At 37.3% G+C, this 22,936-nt stretch overlaps 1 protein-coding gene and 1 non-coding gene across 3 annotated transcripts in view; one reads left to right on the top strand and one right to left on the bottom strand.

The window, feature by feature from the left end:
- Window positions 1–22,936, top strand: part of LOC103482325 (partitioning defective 3 homolog) — a 384,595-nt gene that overhangs the window by 20,809 nt on the left and 340,850 nt on the right. For both annotated transcript variants that reach the window (XM_008438421.2, XM_017301982.1), the window contains exon 2: window positions 16,760–16,861. In XM_008438421.2, the coding sequence (XP_008436643.1) occupies window positions 16,760–16,861 (102 nt within the window). The remainder of the gene's footprint in view (window positions 1–16,759; window positions 16,862–22,936) is intronic.
- trnaw-cca (transfer RNA tryptophan (anticodon CCA)) lies at window positions 8,446–8,517 on the bottom strand. Its single transcript has one exon. It is a non-coding gene; the product is annotated as a tRNA-Trp (tRNA).

Raw genomic sequence — 22,936 nt, 5'->3', positions numbered from 1 at the left:
CAATAGTACTGCAAAATAACGTGATGAAACTATCGCCTGCCTCTATGTAAAACTGATATCTCTTCTGCTGCTTCATATTAAATGCAAGTTGTTTTTTCAGCTTTTTCTCATGCCGTTTGGTCACGATCAATGAGAAGGAAAGTATTAAAGTCACTTTACATTACAGTCTTGTTCAAAACTTCTGCAGATCCTGAAATTATTTATAGTATGTGTGAGTTTTTTCTTTCTCCCTACTATGTCCCTAATTCACTTGTCTGCAGCTACTGGGCTCATTAGATAAAAACCTAGCAGCAGGAGCCTCTGGTGATTTCTCTCAGCATCCTATGTTCTCATTTAACTACTTTTTACTGTTCTGATTTTAACCCAGAAAAAAACCCTGTTTCACGTCTTTTCATTTCTAATAATTTTTTTCCTGCATTTCCCAACTGACAGATTGTTAAACTGTTGCTTGTAATGGGGGACCTTGAAGTATTGCTGTTGTACTGAAAAGTGCAAAAAAAAAAAAAAAAAAAGTTTTAGCTGCTAACAAGGGATTCTATGCATATTTTCTTTTTGTCTGCATGTGAGAGAAATTGTGCACCAGAGCAGGGATTGAAGTGAACTGATGCGACCCTTTACTCCAGGGGGTTCAGAGAGGGAGGGGAAGGATATCTGATCCTTACCACAAAGGATCAGTGAACAGAGCAAACATGGTAGTACCAGGGGTGTTACGCACTGACAAAAAGGTGCAATTGTTGACATTCTAAGTGCAGTTTCTTTAAAATGATTATAAATGCGGAACTTGTTAAGCTTTTGTCACTTTACAGCAACAAATGCCAATTTTTTTTATTACACACAAACACAAATCAATGAATTACTATGAAGACGAAGAAAAAGTAGTCATTGTTTTAAAACATTTGGTGTTCATTGGTATATACTACCTTTGATTTGATAATCCTAAAGAATAAGTACTGTAGCAGAGGTTTTTATTTGATTAAGCTTAATCAAAAAACATATTTCTTTTGTTAAAATAAACTAATGAGAAACATAATAGTTGCTATATTTCATCCAATCCTGTATGCTGAACTAACCATTGTATTTTTTTTAAACATGGCTACAACCGAGGCCACAGTGATTATTTTTAAAGACTACAGAGATTGTTGGCAAAAATAACATATATAGTTTTTGTTTTAAAAACTACAACTTATGTTTTGAGAAGTATAATTGACACGTTTACATCCCACGCGAAATCAGGCTGATGAAACTTTTGAAGCGTTTTTACCCTATAATTATTTTTGTCATTTAGAAAACATTTATTTACAAATACAAAGGAACAGAACACAGAATATGAAAAACTGCATTTCTACTAAGCTCCACGTTGTAACCACTATTCGCAGACTCTAGGGGGCAGCGTAACAAGCGTAACACGTTTTAGAAGTAGTAAGAAAACAAACAAAAAAACACTGTTTGTAGCAACACCTCTGAGGTGCGGTGCTACTGTCATTATGGGGCGAATCATTACGAGGTCTTTATTTGTGCATAAAATAAAAAAAAAATTCAGAGATGCGCGGTGTGGAGAATTTGGTCCACACGGACGCCATGCGGACGGGCGTTGCTGCTTTACGCAGAACAGATTAATGGACTCCAGCTGCGGGTAAGTTCTGCAGTAGCAGTGACGCTTGAAATGGAAAGTAAGAGTTTGGTAGAGAGAAGCATTTTTGGTGCGCAGGGGTCAGTCACTCAATGGTTTGTTATAACTAGAAATAACGAGCGTATTTTGCGATGCATGTCATACACCACCAATGTGTATACATTTGGAAAATATTTTTGGTCGATGTATACTGACTGAATTGTATTTTAAATAGCAGTTATTGGCTACTCTTGTCGGAGCTGACAGCGCAGACAGATGTTTGATGTTATCGCACGTGAAGAGCTCAGCTGCACAACTCCCTGACAGTCTCACAAACATTTCACACAGGGCTTTGCATTTCTGTGGCTTATGTTTTGCTTTCTTTGTTAGCTTTCTTTATTTCATTGTGTTTTTCGCCAGACTTGTTTGCGACTGAACTTGCATTCCTCCAATGAGAATCTGTAGACTTGCCCTGGTGCATATTTTGAAGTAAGAAAGCATTAACACCACTGGGTTAACCGCACTACTGTTGACAGGAAACAAATGGGACTGATGCTTTTACAGTCCTGCATCAATAGGACGGAGCTTACAGCTATATTGGGGTTGTGACAAATTTTGTGGATAACAATAAAACGAGCAAACATTTGGTTGATAGAGACAATTTTGTTTGCACACGTGCGTCAGTTGGTTTGACAGGACAGGGCTTCCACATCTGTGAATGATTTTTTTTTTTTACCAACCGTGTGTGATCTTGTGTTCTGTGGTCTCGGTCCCCGTTGCTTCTTTTCAATTTGGTCTTTAGCACGTAAACGCCTTAGGAGTATTCAGCATGCTTCTCTTTTTAGCAGTTGTTTAACAGAAGAGAAAGGCATAAACAAATTCTCCAGAGATGAATAATGTAAACTGAAATGACACCCTTAAGACTCGGACTGTAGTTTCATAATCAACAATGCCCTTTTCTCCATGCCTACCTCCTCAGTCATTGTTCACAGATGGTGTAAAGTATATAGGCAAGACTCATTATGAGATTCTTACTGTACTGTAAATTTGAGGAAAAATAATTTTCACATTATGGTGTTGATACAAAATGAAAAAAAAACAACAACTATATCATCATGTGATTGGTTCTATTTAAAACTAAAAAGATCGATGATCCCTAATATTGCTAAAATATCACCCAACAGCAGCACCCCTCCCACCCCCACTAGGGCAAGGGTGTTAGAAAATGGATGGGTGGAAAATTAATAGCAAACTACCGGATAACTTTGTGGCTTGCAGATGTGGTGCTCTGTCCCACTGACACGTGAGACCTTTTGAGAAGTGAGATGAATTCAGCTGTACTTCATTGTCAGTAGATCTCTGTGCTGCATATGTTGCTGTTGGACCTACTTATCTTTGCAGACACACAGTAATACAATGTTCTGTCTCAGTCAATATGCAGTTAAAGTGAAAAGCAAGGTTTTAGTGTCATGGATTATTGTTTCACATCCAACTTAAAAAATACATTTTAAAATTTCCAGTTATATTTAAAGTGGCAGGATATCCTTTGGTTTGATTACTTGACTATGATGTTCTGAAATACCCAGTGGAGTGAACAGTGAAGCGTTGCCTTTCCATGACACTTTTGTGTAATTTCCAAACTGACTTGATGAGACTGATTGTAATTGATTCCTCTTCGTATTAGATTATGTTCAGAATATTTTATTCCAGCCTAAATCCAATGAATGGATATTAATTATTTATAAGGCACAGTGGTGATTTCAAACTATGTGCAAAAGAGCACATTGTCTTAAAACAGGGTTTTACTATAATGTTGTAACAAAATAATTGAAATTTTAACAATTTCAACTGTATTTAGCATCTGATTTTAGTGACTGGCACAATTAGCAAGGTTAGCATTACTAAAGATGCTGTCATACTGTCGCACTCAAATTAGGCAACTTCCGAAGACATTCGGTTCCACAGGATGTCTTTTAGGACTATCATTCTAAGGTTGGGTAGAGGGGGAGGACTACATACCACAGTCTTTTGAGCTATAATGTTTAGAAAAAGCGAGAGGACCGTTTATTCTTGTACGCTTGCAGGAAGACCAATGGTAAGAACAAAAGGAGTCGTCTTTGATGTTTAATCAGACGGCCACAGGCAAATCGTAGCTGAACGTTTACTCTTTAATCGGTTTAATGATGATTAGGTGTAATTATAATGCTACTTAATGAGAGCCTCCTGTGATAATGTCTGTCTTAATTTGTCAGTGAAACCTTCATCACAGCAGTGCATCCAGTACAGGCAGGGCCATAAAGCAGCTTTAGTGGTTTGTGTGAACCCACACACTCACACTCCGACCTGCTCCTAGTATGTAGACCAGATGCTCAGCTTTCCTCGTTGGACTTATTATAAAGTGGGGGGTTGGAGAGGTACACAGCTGTACACATACTTGCAGTCTCAAGGTTTAGGGACAGCAAATCCACTACTCCAGCAGATCAAAGAGTCGGAAGGATGACTACAGGGTTTATTCCTGCATATGATTCATGATCAGTCAAAAAAAAAAAAAATCAGATGTCGTATGACTTAGGAATGACTATATATTTTTGCTTACTGCGTAGAAGATCATTTTTATTACCATTTCCTTCAGTTTTTTTTTCTTTTTTGAGAGAAATTTGAGACATCAAAACATTGACAGATTGACAGCTGTTGAACATTTCTGGGTTGGAAATGAAATTATTTTCAAACAGGTTTTGAAATTCCTCCATTTTAGTCAGACATGTTTCTTATAAATGAACAGATGGGGCTCGTTTGTTAGATTAAAAGTAACTTTTCAATCAATAAATTTTAGCACATTTTAGCAACAAGGCAAAAGTACACAGCCATAAAATACACCATGCAGTACACCAGCTTTTGAATAGTAACCTTTGCGAGGTACTAAACATGTTTTTCATTAAGCCCACATTGTTTTTTTTTCTTTTTAAAGATGTTTTTGTTAGCTGTAAGGAGAAAATCATCTCCTTACAGATGACTTACAGATGATTTTCTCCTTACAGAAATTAATTAGGCCTTAATTTCTGATGAACAGAAATTAAGGCCTAAAAGAATCCGTTATTAATGTAATGGTTATCCTTGTCTTATAAAATACAGCTGGTAGCTATAAAGGTGTATCCCTTTGGTAACTGCTTGGGTGGAGCAGAGTAATAATAAAGTAGTGTAAATAGTAAAGCTTTAAAATTAGTTTTGTTTTTTTTTTAAAAATATAAGTAGTACCAAAACATTAAGGACATTAAATGTGACTCTTTTCGTACTTTTCATTCTCTACGATGACACACTCCAGTGGATAATTGCGTACAGTAGGCCTCTGGCTGGCGCAGAGCTGTAAGCGCTCTGCACTGTAAGCGCGTGTGCAGCAGCGTCTCATATTTCTGTTTTGAGCTTGGCAGGCTGCAGCTGTATTGCATGGGCAGCACATAAATTATACACAAACCCTGGAAGAGACTTCGCCTTAGAAAAAAGCAAAAAAAAAACCCAAAACAAAACAAAAAAAACATTGTATGACTTCCCTCACAAGACAGCTGCAATCTTCTTACACATAAACTGTAATCACACAGTTTAAGCCTAGCATTTTTCTCTTGGACAAAATGTTATTCCCCTGAAGCAACGTTGAGTCTATTTTAGCTGGATAAATCATACTAAAGTCTACTGAAAAGTAAATTTTCTCTGCTTAACAGTTTGTGGAAGTTCAACTCTGACTGAGTCATGGTATTGTGAACAGCAAAATATTGGAATAAGGCTGAGTAAATTTGACTGATCTAAGGTTTTAATAGCTGTGTTTGCATTACAAATGTGCAGAAACAATTGTCGGTATTCCGTTAATGTAAATAAACCCTCAAACTATTTCCCAGTTGCGGTGCTTCCATTAAATAAGAAACACAATTAAAATCACACATGAATAAGTATGTTCATGCAATATCTCATTAAAAACATGCCGAGCCATTATCCTACTACCACTTCCTGTCATTGTCTTTGTCTTTTCTAACTTTTTAGATAATGCTAAAATATCTTCTATTGTGTGTATTAATGCATGTCAAGATGCATGGTGCTATTAAGATAGCAAATTATTTGTATTTCATATGGGATCTCAAGTATTTGTGGATTTTAACTATGAAGTTGAAGGTTTTTGACTTATGAAAAGTAGATATTTCTTTGTATGAAATCTCTGAGATTATTCTCAAAATGTGTTTTTTTTTCTTTCCTCCTTATTTCTGTCTAAAGTGGCCCTAATTCACAGTTGTACTTTTCCTAATGTTTGAGAGTAAATAAAGACTGACAACATGCAAGATATCCTATAGTAGACAGAAGTTGAAAGATAAGGAATACAACATTCAGCCTTCCTGTTATCTGCTGAAAGGCCTGTTCTCTCTCACAAGACTTTAAGCAGATAAGTCTTAAGAAAATGGCTCATTTAAAAACTATTTTTCTTAAGTAGCAACATTCACTAACTAGAGAAAGGTGGACTAAAGACTTTCCAACCTGTTTACTGGTTCGGCCTGATCAAGATAAAAATCAGTTGATTTTGAATATCAGTTGGTTTTCCAGTGCAACTCTATTTTGTTTATTTCACATGAATAATTTTGTTACTTCCCCACAGTTACAAAACATAAGGAATTTAAAGAGCACAAATCACTGTTCATATATTAGCAAAATAAGACTCACATTTTATGTGCAGCCAAAGATATTTGACTGGTAACACGCTGCTTTTGGTTGAACAAATTCTGCTGAAGCTATGAATATTTTGGAAATGATAAGGAGCTTGTGGAGTTTGTGCATGTATGTGTGTGACAGTGGTGTTTATGACACACAAGCGAGAACATTCACTCCATAAATTGCTGCAATTATTGAGCTGTAGAGTCAAAACTCTGAGTGGGAGGTTGAAGTTGAGAAACATCAGTGATTCATGGTATTGTTAGTATTTCTAAAGGTCAGATGTCACAGGCTAATGGACCCTACCATTAGCCTGTGTTCAGACAGTTAAAAGTTGGGAGTTAGTAGAAATATATCTAAAGAACTTGTTGCTCAACCTGTTTGCTGGTTATTACAGATACTTTACACTAGAACTGGAGCATAAATTGCCAGATCATTTCATCCCTTCACTCTCTGCCTTAATCTTAGCCAGATGTACTTGTGTGTTCTTGCTGTATGGATCAGGATTTCTTAGGTTTCCATTGTATGCAGAGGTCAGAGTAGGTTTCATCTGTTAACCTCACATTTTTGTATGACACAAGTGAAAACTTCACCCACAAATATTGTGACAAACAGTTGTAACTTCTAGTTCGGTTCACAGTATGTATTAAATTTGGTAATATAAAGGTTTTTTACTAGTAAAGAAGCACTGAAGAAGTTAAACAGTGTGGTTATTTACTGTTATTCTTTCTCGGTGCATATTGTCTTCCAAAAGTCTTCCTTCAAACCTTTTCACATTTTGTCTAGTTTACAATAACAAACTCTATTGTATATACCGTACTAATATATGTGATACACCAAAAATATACATTAACATAAATTATTTACAAGTGGGAGGACAATATGCAGCTTTTCATATTTATTTTACAAGTAAAAATCTGAAAAGTAGTGGAATTAACTGTACACATAACAGAAAAACTTAGAGCGTTTGTAAACACCAATTTCAATATGCTGGCGTGATTCTGAACCATAACATCCTCTTCCTCTGGGAAGATGTGTTCAGTGATGTGTTTTTCTACCTCATATATCATTCTGTGTTTTTTTTTTTTTATTGGCTCTAGTGGCCTTTATTTGATAGCTAATTGACAGGAAAGCAGGTAATGAGAGAACGGGGAAGACATGCAGCAAAGGTTGCCAAGGCTGGGAATTGAACCTGCGACAGCTGTGTTGAGGACTAAGGCCTCCATATGTAGGTTGTGCTTAACCCCTGCGCCACCACAGCACATCCATCATTCTGTGTTTTGTTCATGTCCATGTGCCAAGTTTTTCCTAGCCTTGTGTGAAAGAAATGCCAAAATATTACAGTGAATCAAAAGTTTAAATGGCAAAGTATGTTTGAATACTGCCAAGTCGGGCAAGTAAATGTAAGTTGGATTAAGGATTTCACCTTACATTTGTGAGATTTTTGCAAGTTTTGTGATGTCTGCAAAATTTGTAAAAGTTTCCCTGTCGTCATTTCCCCCTACAGTCCAGGTGATGTTTGAACATTCACAGTGGCTGTAGTTCCCCTGCAGTGGAAGCAGAGCGTATCGGTGATGTACTGGAAACAAGATGGAGGGGAAATGTGCCCCATGTTGACAGGGAAACTGTATTTACTAAAGTAGTTTTTAATAAATTTAACCAAAACTGCCAAGTCAGAAGGATTTATGTTAAATGTTTCCCCGTACACCAAGATCTCTCTTCAGATTTCCCTCACTTATTTGAAAACCGTATCTTCTGTCAAGCACTAATTTAATGCAGGGGCTGCAACTAACAATTATTTTAGTAATCAATTATTCTGACAATTAATCAGAAATGATTATTAGATCAGTATTTATTTAAAGCACCAAGTCATTGTGACGTCCCTTTTGTAAGCTGCTTGCATTTTCATCATATTTCATTCTCCTTCTCAGTTTACAGAAGAGAACGCGAGAAAGTCATCTTTGGATGATAACATTCACGGTCACAATTGGTGTCTACTCGTGCTCTGTGAAAGCACGCTGTTCAACCAGTTCCATCTTTACGGTATTTTCTTTAAATGCATACTAAATCCACGCTGCCTCCATCACTTTCTAATCGGGTTTGTTGTTGAATTCATTCAGGAGAGTTTCTGCGAGCGTGAAAAGCTTTGACCCCGACGTGATTTGAACACGCAACCTTCTGATCTGGAGTCAGACGCGCTACCGTTGCGCCACGAGGTCCTGTTGCCGACTCAGACGTGGGCAGTGATATTAGTCCGGTGGGAATAGCAACACTTGCTGTTGCTGTAATAGCGCCGGATAGCAACACACTGGCACACGCGCTCAGCCTTTGTCATTTTCCCACTCTTCTCCTTATGCTGTGGTCCCTCGAGGGCAGCAGCAGGCTTTGTGCCTTTTTCTTTTTGACAGGAACAGACAACCCCACTCTGCTACAAAGACATAAAGACGCAGAGACCTTCTGCTTGTCTTGATGTGACACAACAACAACCTCTCTGTTTCCCTTCACCTCTGACACTAGATCATCTAGGCAGATACATGAACAGACAAAGTCAGTCTTCTTGGGGGGGAATGAAGGAGTAATTAAAAAAGTGACTAAGAAGGTCATGTTTTAGTCACTAAAAAAAGCAGTTCTCATAAGCAGTGTGTATGAGAACTGCTTTCTAGTTCTCATACACATATTGTTGCACCTTCCTATCTGCTCCGGTCTGCACTGTTTATTTTCTTATCCCTTTCACTTGCAGGTGCATTCAGTTTCATAGTAGGGATTATCTGTGGTCTTCTACTGTTCATATTAGGTAGTTATTGTCATAATGATGCCTTACTTTAGTGGTTTAAGGATACAGTATGATGCTATTGCCATATCTGTCATTTGTGTTTAGCGATGTACTGATCCGATTTTAATATCTCTATTGGTCCTGATATTGGAAAAAAAAATTCTATATCAGGTGTTGGTGACAATGTGCCTGATCCATAAGGGCAGATCTATTCAGTATAATTCTATGCTTTGTGCTCTGAGCGATGTCATGCGTTATTTATTTTACATTATATTTAGAATTCTTAATTGCACTTTCTTTTTTACATGTCTGACCAAGCTTGTGAAGCTATTGGTATATTTAAGTGTGCTGTACTGATGCAGAGTTATCAAATAAATGTGCAAATCTGTACATTTCTGTAAAAATAAAAATAGAAACTTTTGGCCCATGGTTGCTTCCTGTGCTGAACTGGGAGAAGAGGTCACACTTCAGAGTGCTGGTAGTTGTTTTGTCAGCACAGGTTACACTGGTTTTCTTTTACAGGTTTTCTGTAAGCCATGCTGTTTGCAGTATATTGTTTTCATGTGTCATTGTTCTGACACACATTCCGGACACCACTTGTTCTGTTCCAGACGTGATAATTGTTCTTATTATCTTTTTAATCTCAGCCCCCCCCCTCCCTCTCCCCTCCAATATCTTTTGGATAACATTCTTTTAACACTGTCACACTTGGTTAAGGTTACAGTGAAACATAATTCAGTGTTATTGTTATTGTTGTGATGATGATACCAGTTGCAATAAGCAGCCTCAAAATGATATCTCTGAAGTTAGTATTTCAGTCACTAAAATCTATAGACACTTTGCATGTTGTTGTTTACATCTGGAAATTTTGTGCATTTTGGCCAACAAGACGATTCTTTTACTTGTCAGCCACAGTTGCGCTGCTGTGGCAGGACAATTTTGTTAAAAACATTTTTAACCTGGAGATTTAGGTATTATTAATTTAGTGCCGTGCACCACATCCAAGGGAAAATAACACAGAAAAACAACTTAAAACCACTCGTATTCTTGTTTTTTTCCCCGCTCTTTTTGTCAGCTACCCTAGACACAGCGTATCAGGAACCAACAACAGTGTATCAGGAGGATTCAACACCTATAACATGCAAACTTTTCCCACACAAAAAACAGAACTTTCACAATCTGTTATAGTGTTATGTTTTGAGACTTGATGTTTATTTTGTGATTATTAATAAATGATTACCTAATTTAAACCCCTGCTCTACAAATGATCTGTCAGAGTTGGTGTGTGGGGTCGCCTTTTTCTTTTTTTTTTTTTAACTGAACCGAAACACTAGCTTGACAAAGTCAGTGGTTAGTTATGACAAAGTGCTCGCTCTATTTTTTATTTTTATTAAAACATTTTTTCCTTATCTAGCTGTCGTATTGTTTACAATTAGTAGCAAAGCACTACGTCCCTTTTTCTTATATATTATGCATACACTTAAGATGTAGCGCGTTATGTTGACAACTTGACAGCTAAGGTCATGGCAGTCATTCGCTAGCAGTTTTTTCCCCTCCAACAGGGTCACATTGCAACTCCTCTATGTTGATTTTGGGCATTGGTAACAATAAAAATTCATAAATGGATTACATTTCAAGTGACAAAAAATTGCATCCAAGCTTGCCTTTCAAACAATGACAGACTTACAGTGCTTTTTAATAGATTTTATAAGTAAAAATTTTGCCAAAATGGGAGATAAAGTACAATGTTTGCTAAAGCAGATTCTGTCCACATGCAACCTCAGGAGTGAAAGTGCCAATTCTTGTTTCCAAAACTGCCAGAGCATAGATGGTGTGTTTATAGAATTATATTTCATGATTACAGTTCTATGGTTATCTGACACTGGGGCAGTTTCCATCCAGCTAACACCCCACAGGTCAGAGAGATCCTCTGTCGCCACACCGACCCTTAGAAGAGAGTGGTGTTCTCTGTGTGCAGACTTCCAGTGATGTCAAATGGAACTTGACGTTACACTGCAATAAATCACACTCTGAGGAAAACATAAGTGCATGTGTAAAGAGTCCTGATGTCAGTTCTGATGTCTCCACTCTGTAATATAACGGACTGTTTTTTTTTTTTTGTTTTGTTTTTTTTCCTGCAGTGATGTGGTAACAGTTTGAGGTTAACTCTTATGTTTGCTAAGTCTTTATCAGCTCAGTGCTGTCCTCCCTATACCAGCTGTTACTCTATGCTGCAGTAATAGAAATGGCTGCATCATAAAGCTCCCTTTGTTAAAATAATCATCTCCCTCTTTTCAGTTTCTCCTCTTTACATTTGTACTGGTTTCCAGTTCACCATTTGCTTAGGCCCTGTCAGATGGAAGACTGTATGCAAAAAAACTGTATGCTTAAGTACACTTCAGCACTTCTTCCTTACAAACATGACTGTAGGAGGCATTAGTTGTCATAATTTAAGTCAATGATTATTTCCTTTGGGAAGTAACCAATACGGATATTATTGTTTATAATTTTTCCAACTGTAAATGTCCTAATGCACATTTTTTAAGCTTGCCAACATGTTTTGTGTAAAGTCCAGTGGTGGAGAAAGAAGAAAGAAGTACTCAAAAAATGTACTTAAGTAAAAGTACAAATACAAAGACAAAAATGTACTCAAGTAAAAGTAAAACTACCACATTAACATTTGTACTTAAAAGTAAAAACGTACTGACTATTAAAAATACTTAAGTATTAAAAGTAAAAGTACTTGCTGAATGCATTACCTAATCTCTAATACAATATCATTAAGTGAACCGATTTTATTTAATTTTAATACATTAGAAATGTGCCATTTTAATGAAGATTGCCACAGATAAAGAATGTTTTTATTATGTTTACTCTCTGTAACATAGTTTGGACTTAGATATGTGATTCTATGCATTACAATTTCAGGGATGGAAAAATCTTGTCTCCTGTCCTAACATAGTGGTAAATTTTTTTTGCCACTAGTGGCATTTATTTTTAAAGAAATCCAACAGAAAGGGGATGGAAAGAAGGTGGGTGGGGGAGGACATGCAACCGAGGAGCCACGTAGCAGAGTTGTAGTCAAGACCACCTACCCAAGACCAAGTCAAGACCAACACCCAAGACGTGCTACGTGACACAAAAAAAATACATTTTACGTATCAAAATTGCTTCTCAAATTGATCTGAAAGATCCACATTCCCATACAACACCTAGATATTTAATACTTCGAGCTGAAATAAATTTAATCAGTAAAGATCCGTCCAGAAGAATCGGATCGTTCCTGAATGTTAAATCAATGCAGACTTTGGTCACAGCGTTGTCCCATATTTACGACACCTCAGTTAACACCTCCACACAATAATTCAGCGCATGAGTGACAACTTTTTTTCATCGCGGATGCAACATGTGTGTCTCAGTCAGCAGAGCTAACTTTGCTAGCATCACGTCCACAGATCTTACCTTTCTTTAAGCTTTCCTTCGAAGTGACGCTAAAAGTTGAATGAAGTCCCCACCTTCTGTGAAAGCGAAGCGCTGCTGATTTTACATGTCGCCATATCTTCTGATTTATGCAGTGCTATTATATTACTGACTATCAGACAGACATCTTCTCCCACTCAGAGGAAACCACTGCGCATGTCTTGGAGCTCCGCGTGCGAGTAAAGGGGGAGGCGATGGGTGACAACAGACACGTAAGTCACGTTATTGCTCGGATTTTATGGCGCCACCTTAGGTCCCTGAACATCACATTTTAATGGACAAAAAGTGCAACATGACTTGGATGTAACGAGTAACACGACACTTTTGTAGAAATGTAGTGAAGTAGAAAGTATAGATACTTACTGTAAAATGTAGTGGAGTAAAAGTAGAAAGTATCCATTATTAAATCTACTTAAGTAAAGTACAGATACACGAAAATTGTACTTAAATACTTCCCACCACTGGTAAAGTGTCTTGTAAAAATGTTTATGACCCTTAAACTTTTCCCATCTTTGTCAACAACAGGCCTCGATGTACAAACTACCATAGAGTTATGAAGTTGAACAGAATAATCTGAAGAATGTGGCATCACATTCATCCGTCTTTGCTCTGATTGCGTTAAGCAAAATCCAGATTCTCACAGTCATACTGGACAAAAATTACACATGTAGAGGAAGCTCCTTTGACAAGTTGAGTAGAAAATTAAAGGGATAGCTTTGGTGTTAAATAATGTTTTAAGATTATTCCCTCATCAAAAACATGCCTGGAGTGTTGCCTTGATTTTATTTATATTTTCATGCATATTTAAGAAATCCTGTAAACTCCTGTTCATCCATTCAGCTGTGCAAAACGCCTGGGTGAACCTAGCTCCGCCTTCGAGGACAAAGCTCCTCCTCGGAGATGCAGTTTCCAAGCTTCCAATCCTCCACCTCACAGATTAGCTCCTTCAGACTAGCCAGAAGCAATTAGCAGACACCTGGTGGAACTCTGCATCTGCTGAGCTCATATGAGCTTCTTCTCAGTGCAACGCTGGTAAAACAATTGAAGTTAAAATAGTTACTTGATTGTGTCCCCCCTCCCCCTCTTTATTTATTTATTTATTTATTTTTTACATTAAACAGTGGAACTTCCTCCTTTTCTCTTGAAAATCACCCATAACTTGATGTTATAACATCACAGAATGTGAAGTTCAGAGGGTAATTTCGCAAGGTACTGTATTTGTGTGTCATCATCACGTGCGTGTGAGCCAAAAGGATGGCAATATAAAACACAACCACAATACATTAGAGAGCTGTTTTCCGTTTGCATGAAGCAAAGCACCGCAGATAAAATGTTCCAAGTTATGTCTTCACAAGTCCAACCTAAATAGAGCATATGAAAGTTGTTTCCCTCCCCCCTTCCATCCATCCCAAGTGTAATGCTGAGATTAATTTGTGTGGTTGAGCTTCCCCCAGAATATTTGTTCCTTGTAATCCATCTGTGGAACATGTTTGGATCAAGATTTTACCAAGCAGACAGACTTAGTCAGCATTTGAACACATCTTTTTTGAATACCGAGGGTCACTTTGTGGCTTGTAATAACTTCCAGAGGTTGGATTTCAGCTGTTTTTGTCTCTTCTGGGTTTTGGTCAACTTTTATCAGGCTGCATCACAGAAGTAGTTTTTTGAATTTAGTCTTCCTGATTGGACTCCTTCAAAACACAAAGTATATTTCATTACGTTTAAATCTGGAACACAGAGAGAGAATATTTTCTTTCGACTGGAGAGTAAGATGTGTGTTATGCGTACTCTGTATGGTAACTTTTAGCTTTTCTTCCCTTTTGATTTAGATAAAATCTGCCAGATTTTTCTTTGTCTTTTAGAATTAACTTCAGTTGTTTTTTTTTCTCTTTTAATGATCTCAAAAGGAAAGAAAAGATACCACACGATTGTTTCCCTCTCAATTTGGACCATTATCCCTGGTGAACCACAATTCAGTACAACACGAAGGCATTTAACCAAAATGCCTTTGGATGAGAGAGAAGTATTGAAAATGAAGGATCCCAAAAAAAGAGATGAAAGACATGCCTGTTTCCAAATTTACTTTAGAAAGTCACTGAACTTACTATTTTCTCTGTTATGTTGTGTCTTAGGGGCTAGAGTAAGTAGAAGTAGAGGGTATCCTATAGGTTTTTGGCAAAATCCCATTTTTCTTTAGGAAGAATGGCATTAAAATGTTTTTTCTTCCCAAGGCTTCATGCTTGATCACTTATTAAATAAACTCAACAGAGACGATATAACACCTTGTGAGTGAGGAGCCTTTGTGAAACGAGATTTTACTAATATTTCATCAAAAGACAAATTGATGACTGAGTTGACAATTTAAGCTATCTTTTGCCTCCCATATTAGCCTGACTCTGAGATTCCGAATGTCTGCCAACATTTTCAAATCCAGCATGTTCCATAAAAGATGGGAGAGAGTCTGTAAACTCTGAAGAAGAAAAAAACAAAGCAACTTTGCTGTACTTCGCCAATTTTATTTATTTATTTTTTTTACGTTTTTGTGCTTTTTTGTGTAATACCCACCAAATCTCAGCAGTCTATCATAACTGTTATTGATATCAGAGATAAAATTTTCCCCATTTATAAGGAGCTACTATACTCCACTATAAAAGAATTACTTTATTTTTGTTTATAAACCGATAAGGTCATATATTATGTGACAAATCGTACAAAACATTTTTCTTGAAGATGTTAAATATGTTTTCTTTCATTCAGTGACAGACAATGACTCAGACTTGCTCCTTCCTAATTTATCACATAGATAATAGTGGTTAGTGGTGAATTGAATTGTTTTAAATCCTCATCAGTTCTTCGTGTGTTTTTAATACCTTGTCACTTTCCTAAAATAATAGCCCAAGTCATTTTTTGTCAAGGGAGTATTTTGTACCATTACTTTAGGAAGGTGAAAATATTGGATCATTAGCAGTGTTTCAAAATGCATATCAACCACAAATCACAGGTGGCTAACACTAGACCACAGATTACATTCCAACAGAACCTGTCTTCTACTTTGCGTAATTGTTCAATTTAGATGTAAAAGCTTGACATTGTAACTAGGGGTGGATTGATTTCCTTAATTTTAGGAGATTGGATGATAGTTGCATGAGAAACCAGTCTTATCCAGTGACCTTATCTACCTTTGCAAATGCCTGAAAATCAGCTACTGTCCCCTGTTGCTTTGTTGTAAGAGAAGTTTGACTGACGGAACCACTCACCAGGTCACAGCTGCACCTGCGCTAACAGTAGTCAGCCCCACTGTTGCCAACTTAGCAAACAAAAAAAAATCGGCATTGACCAAAAGATTTCAGAAAATTGCAATCGGTGCACTCCTAATTTTAATAAGAACTTTTTGTCTGTCATCCTGTGGCATACATGATTAGCCATCAACCAATTTGAAAATTGTACATTTTAAATGAATGTTTCAGTTTTTAGCTGCAGATGAAGGTGTTTTGAGGGGTAGTTGAATCGACATTTTGTCATATAACATGTCTTATTGAATAAAATGAGACTGAGAGCATGATGAAGCCTTTTTAAAGTTTAGAATTGACCTGTTTACATTATAAATGGTTATGCCTTTAGTGAGTTTGTATGTATTATAAGAAAAGCACTTTGGAATTGAGATTTTAAATATATCTGGATGAACAACATTGCAAATTGCCATAAAGAGTAAAGCTGGGCCATGAACGTAGACTGACTTTATCAGGTATCACTGAAGTTTCAGCTCAGCGTTATTCATGCCTGAACCATTTCCATACAGCTGATACAAAACAGGATATGACAGCTATTTTTACTTCCGCATAGAAGAATGAAGACTTATTTATTTTTATTCATTCAAATATATAAATAAGAACAGCCCTTAATGACATAACATAGATTGTCCCAAAAAGAAAGGTCTAGACCACTTGTTTAGGGAAAGACCACGCTCCACAGTTTCAATCCCTAACCATGTCACATCCTATATGTGCGCCAGCGAACCGGATCATAATATAAACCCCATGATGATCAGACCAGCTGATTCCTAAGAAGACACAAGCTGGTAATTCACTTGGCCGCGCAGTGTTTCATGGCTTAACTCGCATAACGCAGCAAATCCTGCGTCTATATGGTTCAAATGAAGCAAATCTCATTACAGGGCTTATGAACTATCTGTTTTTTTTTTTTCCCAGGACCCCAGCTACTGGGTTCAGGTCCACAGACTGGAGCATGGCGATGGAGGCATTTTGGACCTTGATGACATGCTGTGTGACGTGGTAGATGACAAGGATAGGGTAAGTCAAGTTATATTTTACTATGCAAATAAGTATTTATTTGCATTGCAACATTGATATTTCATTTCTTTTTAAACTTCAATCAGCTTCTGTCTCTTTTCTAATTTGTCAGTCACATTTCCTTCAAATCATATTTGAACTTGCCACGCAAACTGAAATGCTTGCTTTACTAAGTCTGCAGTGTCATGTGTTTTTGATCAGATCTCGTCCCCATTAAACAGCACAGAACTTCTGAACACAATCATTTCCTTGATTTAATTATTTCAACCTGTTTGGAGCTTCCCACTAGTGGAAGGTTTAATGATGCCATGTAACTTTAAGGCCCTAATTTGCTTTGTTTGTGTGATTCATTTACTGGTATGTGGTAGAAACATGGTGTCAGGATCATATGATGATCACAGTACTCACTCTTTCTTTGCCCTGTCTGGTCCGTTACCCACAATGCCACTGGATTCTTCCCATGGGAGCAGTGGTACACCTTAGTCACTGTTTGGCTTTAATGTTGGGCCAGCTGGTGAGCTATTCCCAAATTTGAAGTTATTCATGGGTAACTTGCAAACCTGACTTTATTTGTTTAGATAAGATGCTGTTTAATTTGGTCATCATGTCTATTAGTTTTCTAAAGCTTTAAAGTATAATGTAAAATCAACTTTGATCTCTCGTGGCAACCATTCAGATGGGTGGACCTAGCACCACCTTCACCTCACTCAGCTCCTTTAGACTAGCCAGCAGCAATTAGCCAGCACCTTGTGGAACTCTGCTTCTGTTGAGCTCATTATAAAAACTACTTCTCAGAGTAATGCTGGTAAAAACGTTGTTAGTTAATAGGAGTCATGTCATGATGACTTCCTGAAAGCGGGGTTTCAGAAAGAGCAGGAATTTTTAAAGAAACAGAGGCACAATTTTAAGGCATTAAATCAGGAAGTAAACATTCTTAACCTAACTATGCTATAAAATGTCACTATGTGCATGGACATTACACCCTGCCCCTTTTAAAACTTAAAGGGACCAAACAGAACTACTGTGATTTACTCTGTTCAACCTTCCTGTTATCAACCAAAACTCTTGCTCTTTCACCCGATACCTCAGTGATACTAACTGGCTAACTTGATTTCCTCTTCATGGAGTAATGACTAGCCGCACACTGATTGGAGTTTTCTGGTCATGAATTGATTTTTAAAAAACCTAACTTTCTGATCACAATTTTTGGCTGATACCAATTTTCTTTTGTCTGAAAAGTCACTAAATATAGCAACAAAGTTGCTAAGTTGATAACAGTGGGTTGAGCGGGCATGTGTAGATGTGACATGGTGGGCGGGTCTCTCACGGCTTACCTTTGTGGAGGTGGATTAGATAAAATTGGTTATCTGTGGATAATGAATATGGATTTTGGGAGACCACCAGTCTCTTAAAATGAAGGAAATCAGGGCCGATTTATTATTTCACTTCTTGTCATGATCTTGTCATTGCAGAGTTGAATTATCAGTGTGATGGCAGTACATTCACTAAACAGAAAATCAACCAACTCTAGTCACCAGCTAATTTCTTTGTACATATCTACCTATACTTTTGAAGTGCTATTATTATTAGTTAATATATTTTTGCACTTAAGTAGTGCAAAATATATCCACTATTTACTTAAGTGCATAGTAGTAAGACACTACTTACTTAAGTGTCTTAAAGGCAGGATTTCAACATTTAGCCTAAAAAAATCAATAGAGTGGCATTAGATTCAAATATTTGCAAGATCTGAAATTTAAACATTCATATTCTTTTTAATTGAACAGTTAATCTATGTTACTAACTTTACAGATGCTCTTAGGTCTAAAGGAGCATTTGTTTTTTCCTGAGCTAGACAAAAACCCATTTATGCATGCGTCCCTACTCACCTGATAATAACCGGTGGCTGCCATGGTTACACATTAGATTGGATCAAGGAGGATAGCAGCTGTTTTGCACCTGCTGCCACATACACACCTTTCTCCCCTTTTCCTTCTAATCTCAGCAGCTTTCTCTGTCTCTTGTGGCCTGTCATCTGTAACCATTGGAAACCAGATGACTGATTATGGAAAGAGAAGAGATTTAGAATAAATTTGGTAATTTCATTAAAAAGAAGAAAAAAAGATTAAAAATCATGGAGTCATGGATACTTCATTTTTTATTTTTAAATTTCATCAGTTTACTCTTATGCTGTATGTACTCCCTCTAGTGGCCGTGTAAGCTCATTACACTCCATTTTCTCAGAAAATGGATAATAAATGTTTCTCTCTTTTTTTTCTTATTTTGTTCTATTCATTTCCTAAATACTTGGCTGCACAAGCCTTTCTTAAAAAGTAAATAGTGACAATTGATACGAAAGACTTCCTACATATTGGTAGTTGTAGTTTAACAGAGTGCAGAGTTCAGCTGGGGCAGATCTGGGTCAGCCAGCTTTGTTCAGGTAGAGTATATATATGTGTGTGTGTGTGTGTGTGTGCACGCACACCTGTGTGGGGAGTTTATCTCACTCTGTGGGTGTTTGCTTCTTTGTGTGTGTACAGTTGTAGAGGTAAAGCCAGTCTGTCCAGTTATTTCCATTAGCCTCTACCTCCTTTCCTGTTTTTTTTTTGCTGTCGAAACTCTTGACAAGCAAGAACAAAGTCAAGCTGTTAAGTTTCTGTAACGAACAACAGCCGTCTTCCTGTTCATGCAAGTATCACTGCTTCAGGCTACTTGTCGTGTGGGGTAATATATGTAACATATGTATATGGAGTCAGAAAAAGATTGCTGATCTTATCTAAAGTAAATAAGCAGTAGTTTACACTGAAGAATTCTTCCATCCATCCATCCATTTCTTGACACCTTTGTCCCTTAGTGGGGTCGGGAGGGTTGCTGGTGCCCATCTCCAGCTAACGTTCCGGGTGAGAGGCAAGGTACACCCTGGACAGGTCGCCAGTCTGTTGCAGGGCAACACAGAGACACACAGGACAAACAACCATGCACACACAGTCACACCTAGGGGCAATTTAGAGAGACTTGTTAACCTGACAGTCATGTTTTTGGACTGTGGGAGGAAGCCGGAGCACCCGGAGAAATAAAGAATTGTTCCCATTTTTAAAATCTGTGTGCTGGATCTGTGCAGCCAAGTGGGATAAATTTAACACTGAATAACATTCTTGCTATTTAAAAGATGAGTTGCACTTTTTAAATTTAATTTAAATTTAATTTAGAAGGATATGACTTCAGTGTTGCTTTAGTATAAATGATGACAGGCAAGACATCATTGCTGTGTGATGTATTTCACTAGCAAATGTACACTGACATTGGAAACACATCTGTATCTGTTTTAAAATCTCTACTTGGGGTGGGGGGAAATCTTGTTCTAATGTCATCAACCTGTGTCTCTTCTGGTTGATGACATCAACAAACAGGAAATCTATCAGTAAACGCTTTAGTGAATTTTTGTGAATAAGTGAATATATTTGAGTTACATGTTTGAGTTCCAATGATCCTCATCCCATAATGGACGTGTCAGGAAAATTGCTGTTCCTCTTCAGAGCTTTAAAAGTTAACACTTTGTTTGTGTTTGAATTTTTCCACCTGGATGATTCTTGAAAAGAATAAATATCTTTGTTATTGTGTCACCATAAATAGTTGTGGCACATTTTGAAGTCTTCCTGTTGTAGTTCTTCTGAACAACCTTTTTCTCCCCTACAGCTAACAGAGACAGATGGGATGATTTTCCTCCCCTCCTTGCATTCATAATTCCTCTAGTATTTAGTGAGATTATGGCAGTGATACATGTCGTACTGCACGGCGGGGTTAACTGGTAGGCCTGGGTTCGTTTTAAATCTGCCTGGCAATTATTTTTGATGGAAGTAGTGGGTTATACAGAAGCTTTTATGAAAGCTTGGCAAGAAATGATCACTAAGGATCTTTGATAGTAAAAACTGGCAATTTCAGGCTGCTCTTGTAGTTTTCACTAAACACTCCCATGTGTTTTATTGCTGCCAAGCACAAAAAAAAAAAAAAAAAAAAATCCTCAAAATGTTCTCATATATGGTTCCAAGGTGCACAATGCAAGTGAACACCTCTGAGGGACAGAAAAAACACAGACTTACCCAAAAGAACTAGATGATGTCACAACAACATATTGTTCTATCTTTGTAGATAGAAAAAAAAGAGTAGCATCAAATGTTCTGCCAAATGTTTTTTGGATTAATTTCAGAAACTTTCAGAAGATTCTGACTTTTTTTTTTCTAGAAACTTTGAAACTGATCTAAAAGTTGCTGAGTTTGCAAATGTTCAACTTTTCAAGCTAAAAAATGTGCTTTTGTTTCTGGAAGTTTTTTTTGGGGGGGGAGATTTACTCCTCTTTTTTCTATTTACATTGGCCTTAATATGCCATTACAGCATTACTTGACTTGCAAAGCAAATAGAAAAACCAATGATGGTGGGTTGTTCCACAGGAGGCAGCCATAAGCTTTTGTAGATTTTTCCAGGAAATTACGCTACGAAGTAGCTTCATCGTTAACACCAATTCCTTTCCACATTTTAGTAAAACATGCAAGCTGACGCTATTTAATTCGGCATGAAGTGAGTGTAAAACAATGACATCGGTGTCGCTTGTGCCGTGATTAGTTCAGGAATATTCATCTGAACTGGTGATGTGTGTGTGGGTGTCAGTGTGTGTTGCTTGGCTCATGTTCAGAAGTTCTACTATGAGAAGTGATTCATATGCGCTTGCTGAGCTGCTGCAAGCTGCAACCTGTCGGTTTCTGCTCCACAGATTGTCACACTGATGATCTAACTTCCATTTCACATGACCAATAAATTAGGACTGTTTTGCCACAGTTGGGTAGGTTTTGTTTTTGTTACACACCTGACCTCGCTACTGTTTCCAAGGTTTGTTCCAGTGGTTCTAAGGCTGTCAAAATAACAAAATGTCAGGTATTAGCTTAGATTTCCAATGTTAAAATTCACTGTTTATTTATTTACTAAGCAACCTCCTTCTGCTTTGACAAGAAGAGATGAGACGTTACATCTCATCTTTCCATTGAATTTTGGTGCAGATATTTTGGTTATTTCCTTCTCTACTTTTGTGGTCCAGCACTGCCACCAGCTGACATAAAAAGGTTGGGGTTCATTTTGTTTTGGGTGTGTTGGGATGCATTTTGTTGAATAGGTTCCAGAAAAACATGTTAGTTATCCTCTAGAAACTCTTGTGTACTATTGATTCTTTTTCAGCTCTAACAAATCCTTTAAAAGCTGCTTGTTGTCATGCTGATTGTGTCAAAAAGTATTAACTTCAATGTATCAGTAAAGACATATAAAACTAAATCTCTCGTTGCATGCTATAAGGCAGTTTGATTTAGCTTTACCTAGACTTTGAACCCCCTTGCAATACTAGCCATACCAATGTAACTTTCGCATTTTGCAATAGACACATGATCAATTTCAATAGAAAGTGTGTGACTTCAAGAAATTGTGGCTAAAAGAGCAAATGTCACGTCACTTGTGTGGCAATATTAAAAACAAAAAACTAATCGATTATAGATATCGACTAAATGCCAATACCGTGATATTTTTATCCTTATTAAAACCCATAGGTTTTGTGGCAGAGATGGGATCCATGTCAGAATTCATGGGAAAGATGGACAGAGCTCTATAAAGGATAACCATGCAAGAAAACATGTTGGGTAGGACAGAAGAGGCCAAAAATCAGGCTTGGTCAGAGAAGCTTTGAGATCCATGATAAAACGTGGAGAAGCTGCATTAATCTATAGATCAGCTGGGAGAATCTCTTGACAGACCAATGCTTAGTCCATGGCATAAAAGCCCGTCACACACAGCTTGCTGTTGACATTTCATAATTTATGAACGGTAGTGATGACCCACTGTCTGTGAACTTTAGAGTCACAGGCATACAAGGTAAATGACCTCTGTTCTGAATATATTGTAACTAATTATTTACTGCGTACCACATACCATGCTCGTTACACCAGTTCATTGCCGCATTACTCAGCTGTAACCGCTCCAATTATTCTACTCCACACTTCAAAACAAACTAAGAATAGATTGCGGAACGCCACAATT

This window comes from Poecilia reticulata, linkage group LG20 (assembly GCF_000633615.1).
Source record: "Poecilia reticulata strain Guanapo linkage group LG20, Guppy_female_1.0+MT, whole genome shotgun sequence".
In the NCBI taxonomy this organism is placed as follows: domain Eukaryota; kingdom Metazoa; phylum Chordata; class Actinopteri; order Cyprinodontiformes; family Poeciliidae; genus Poecilia; species Poecilia reticulata.
This window is presented reverse-complemented; position numbering and strand designations above follow the sequence as displayed.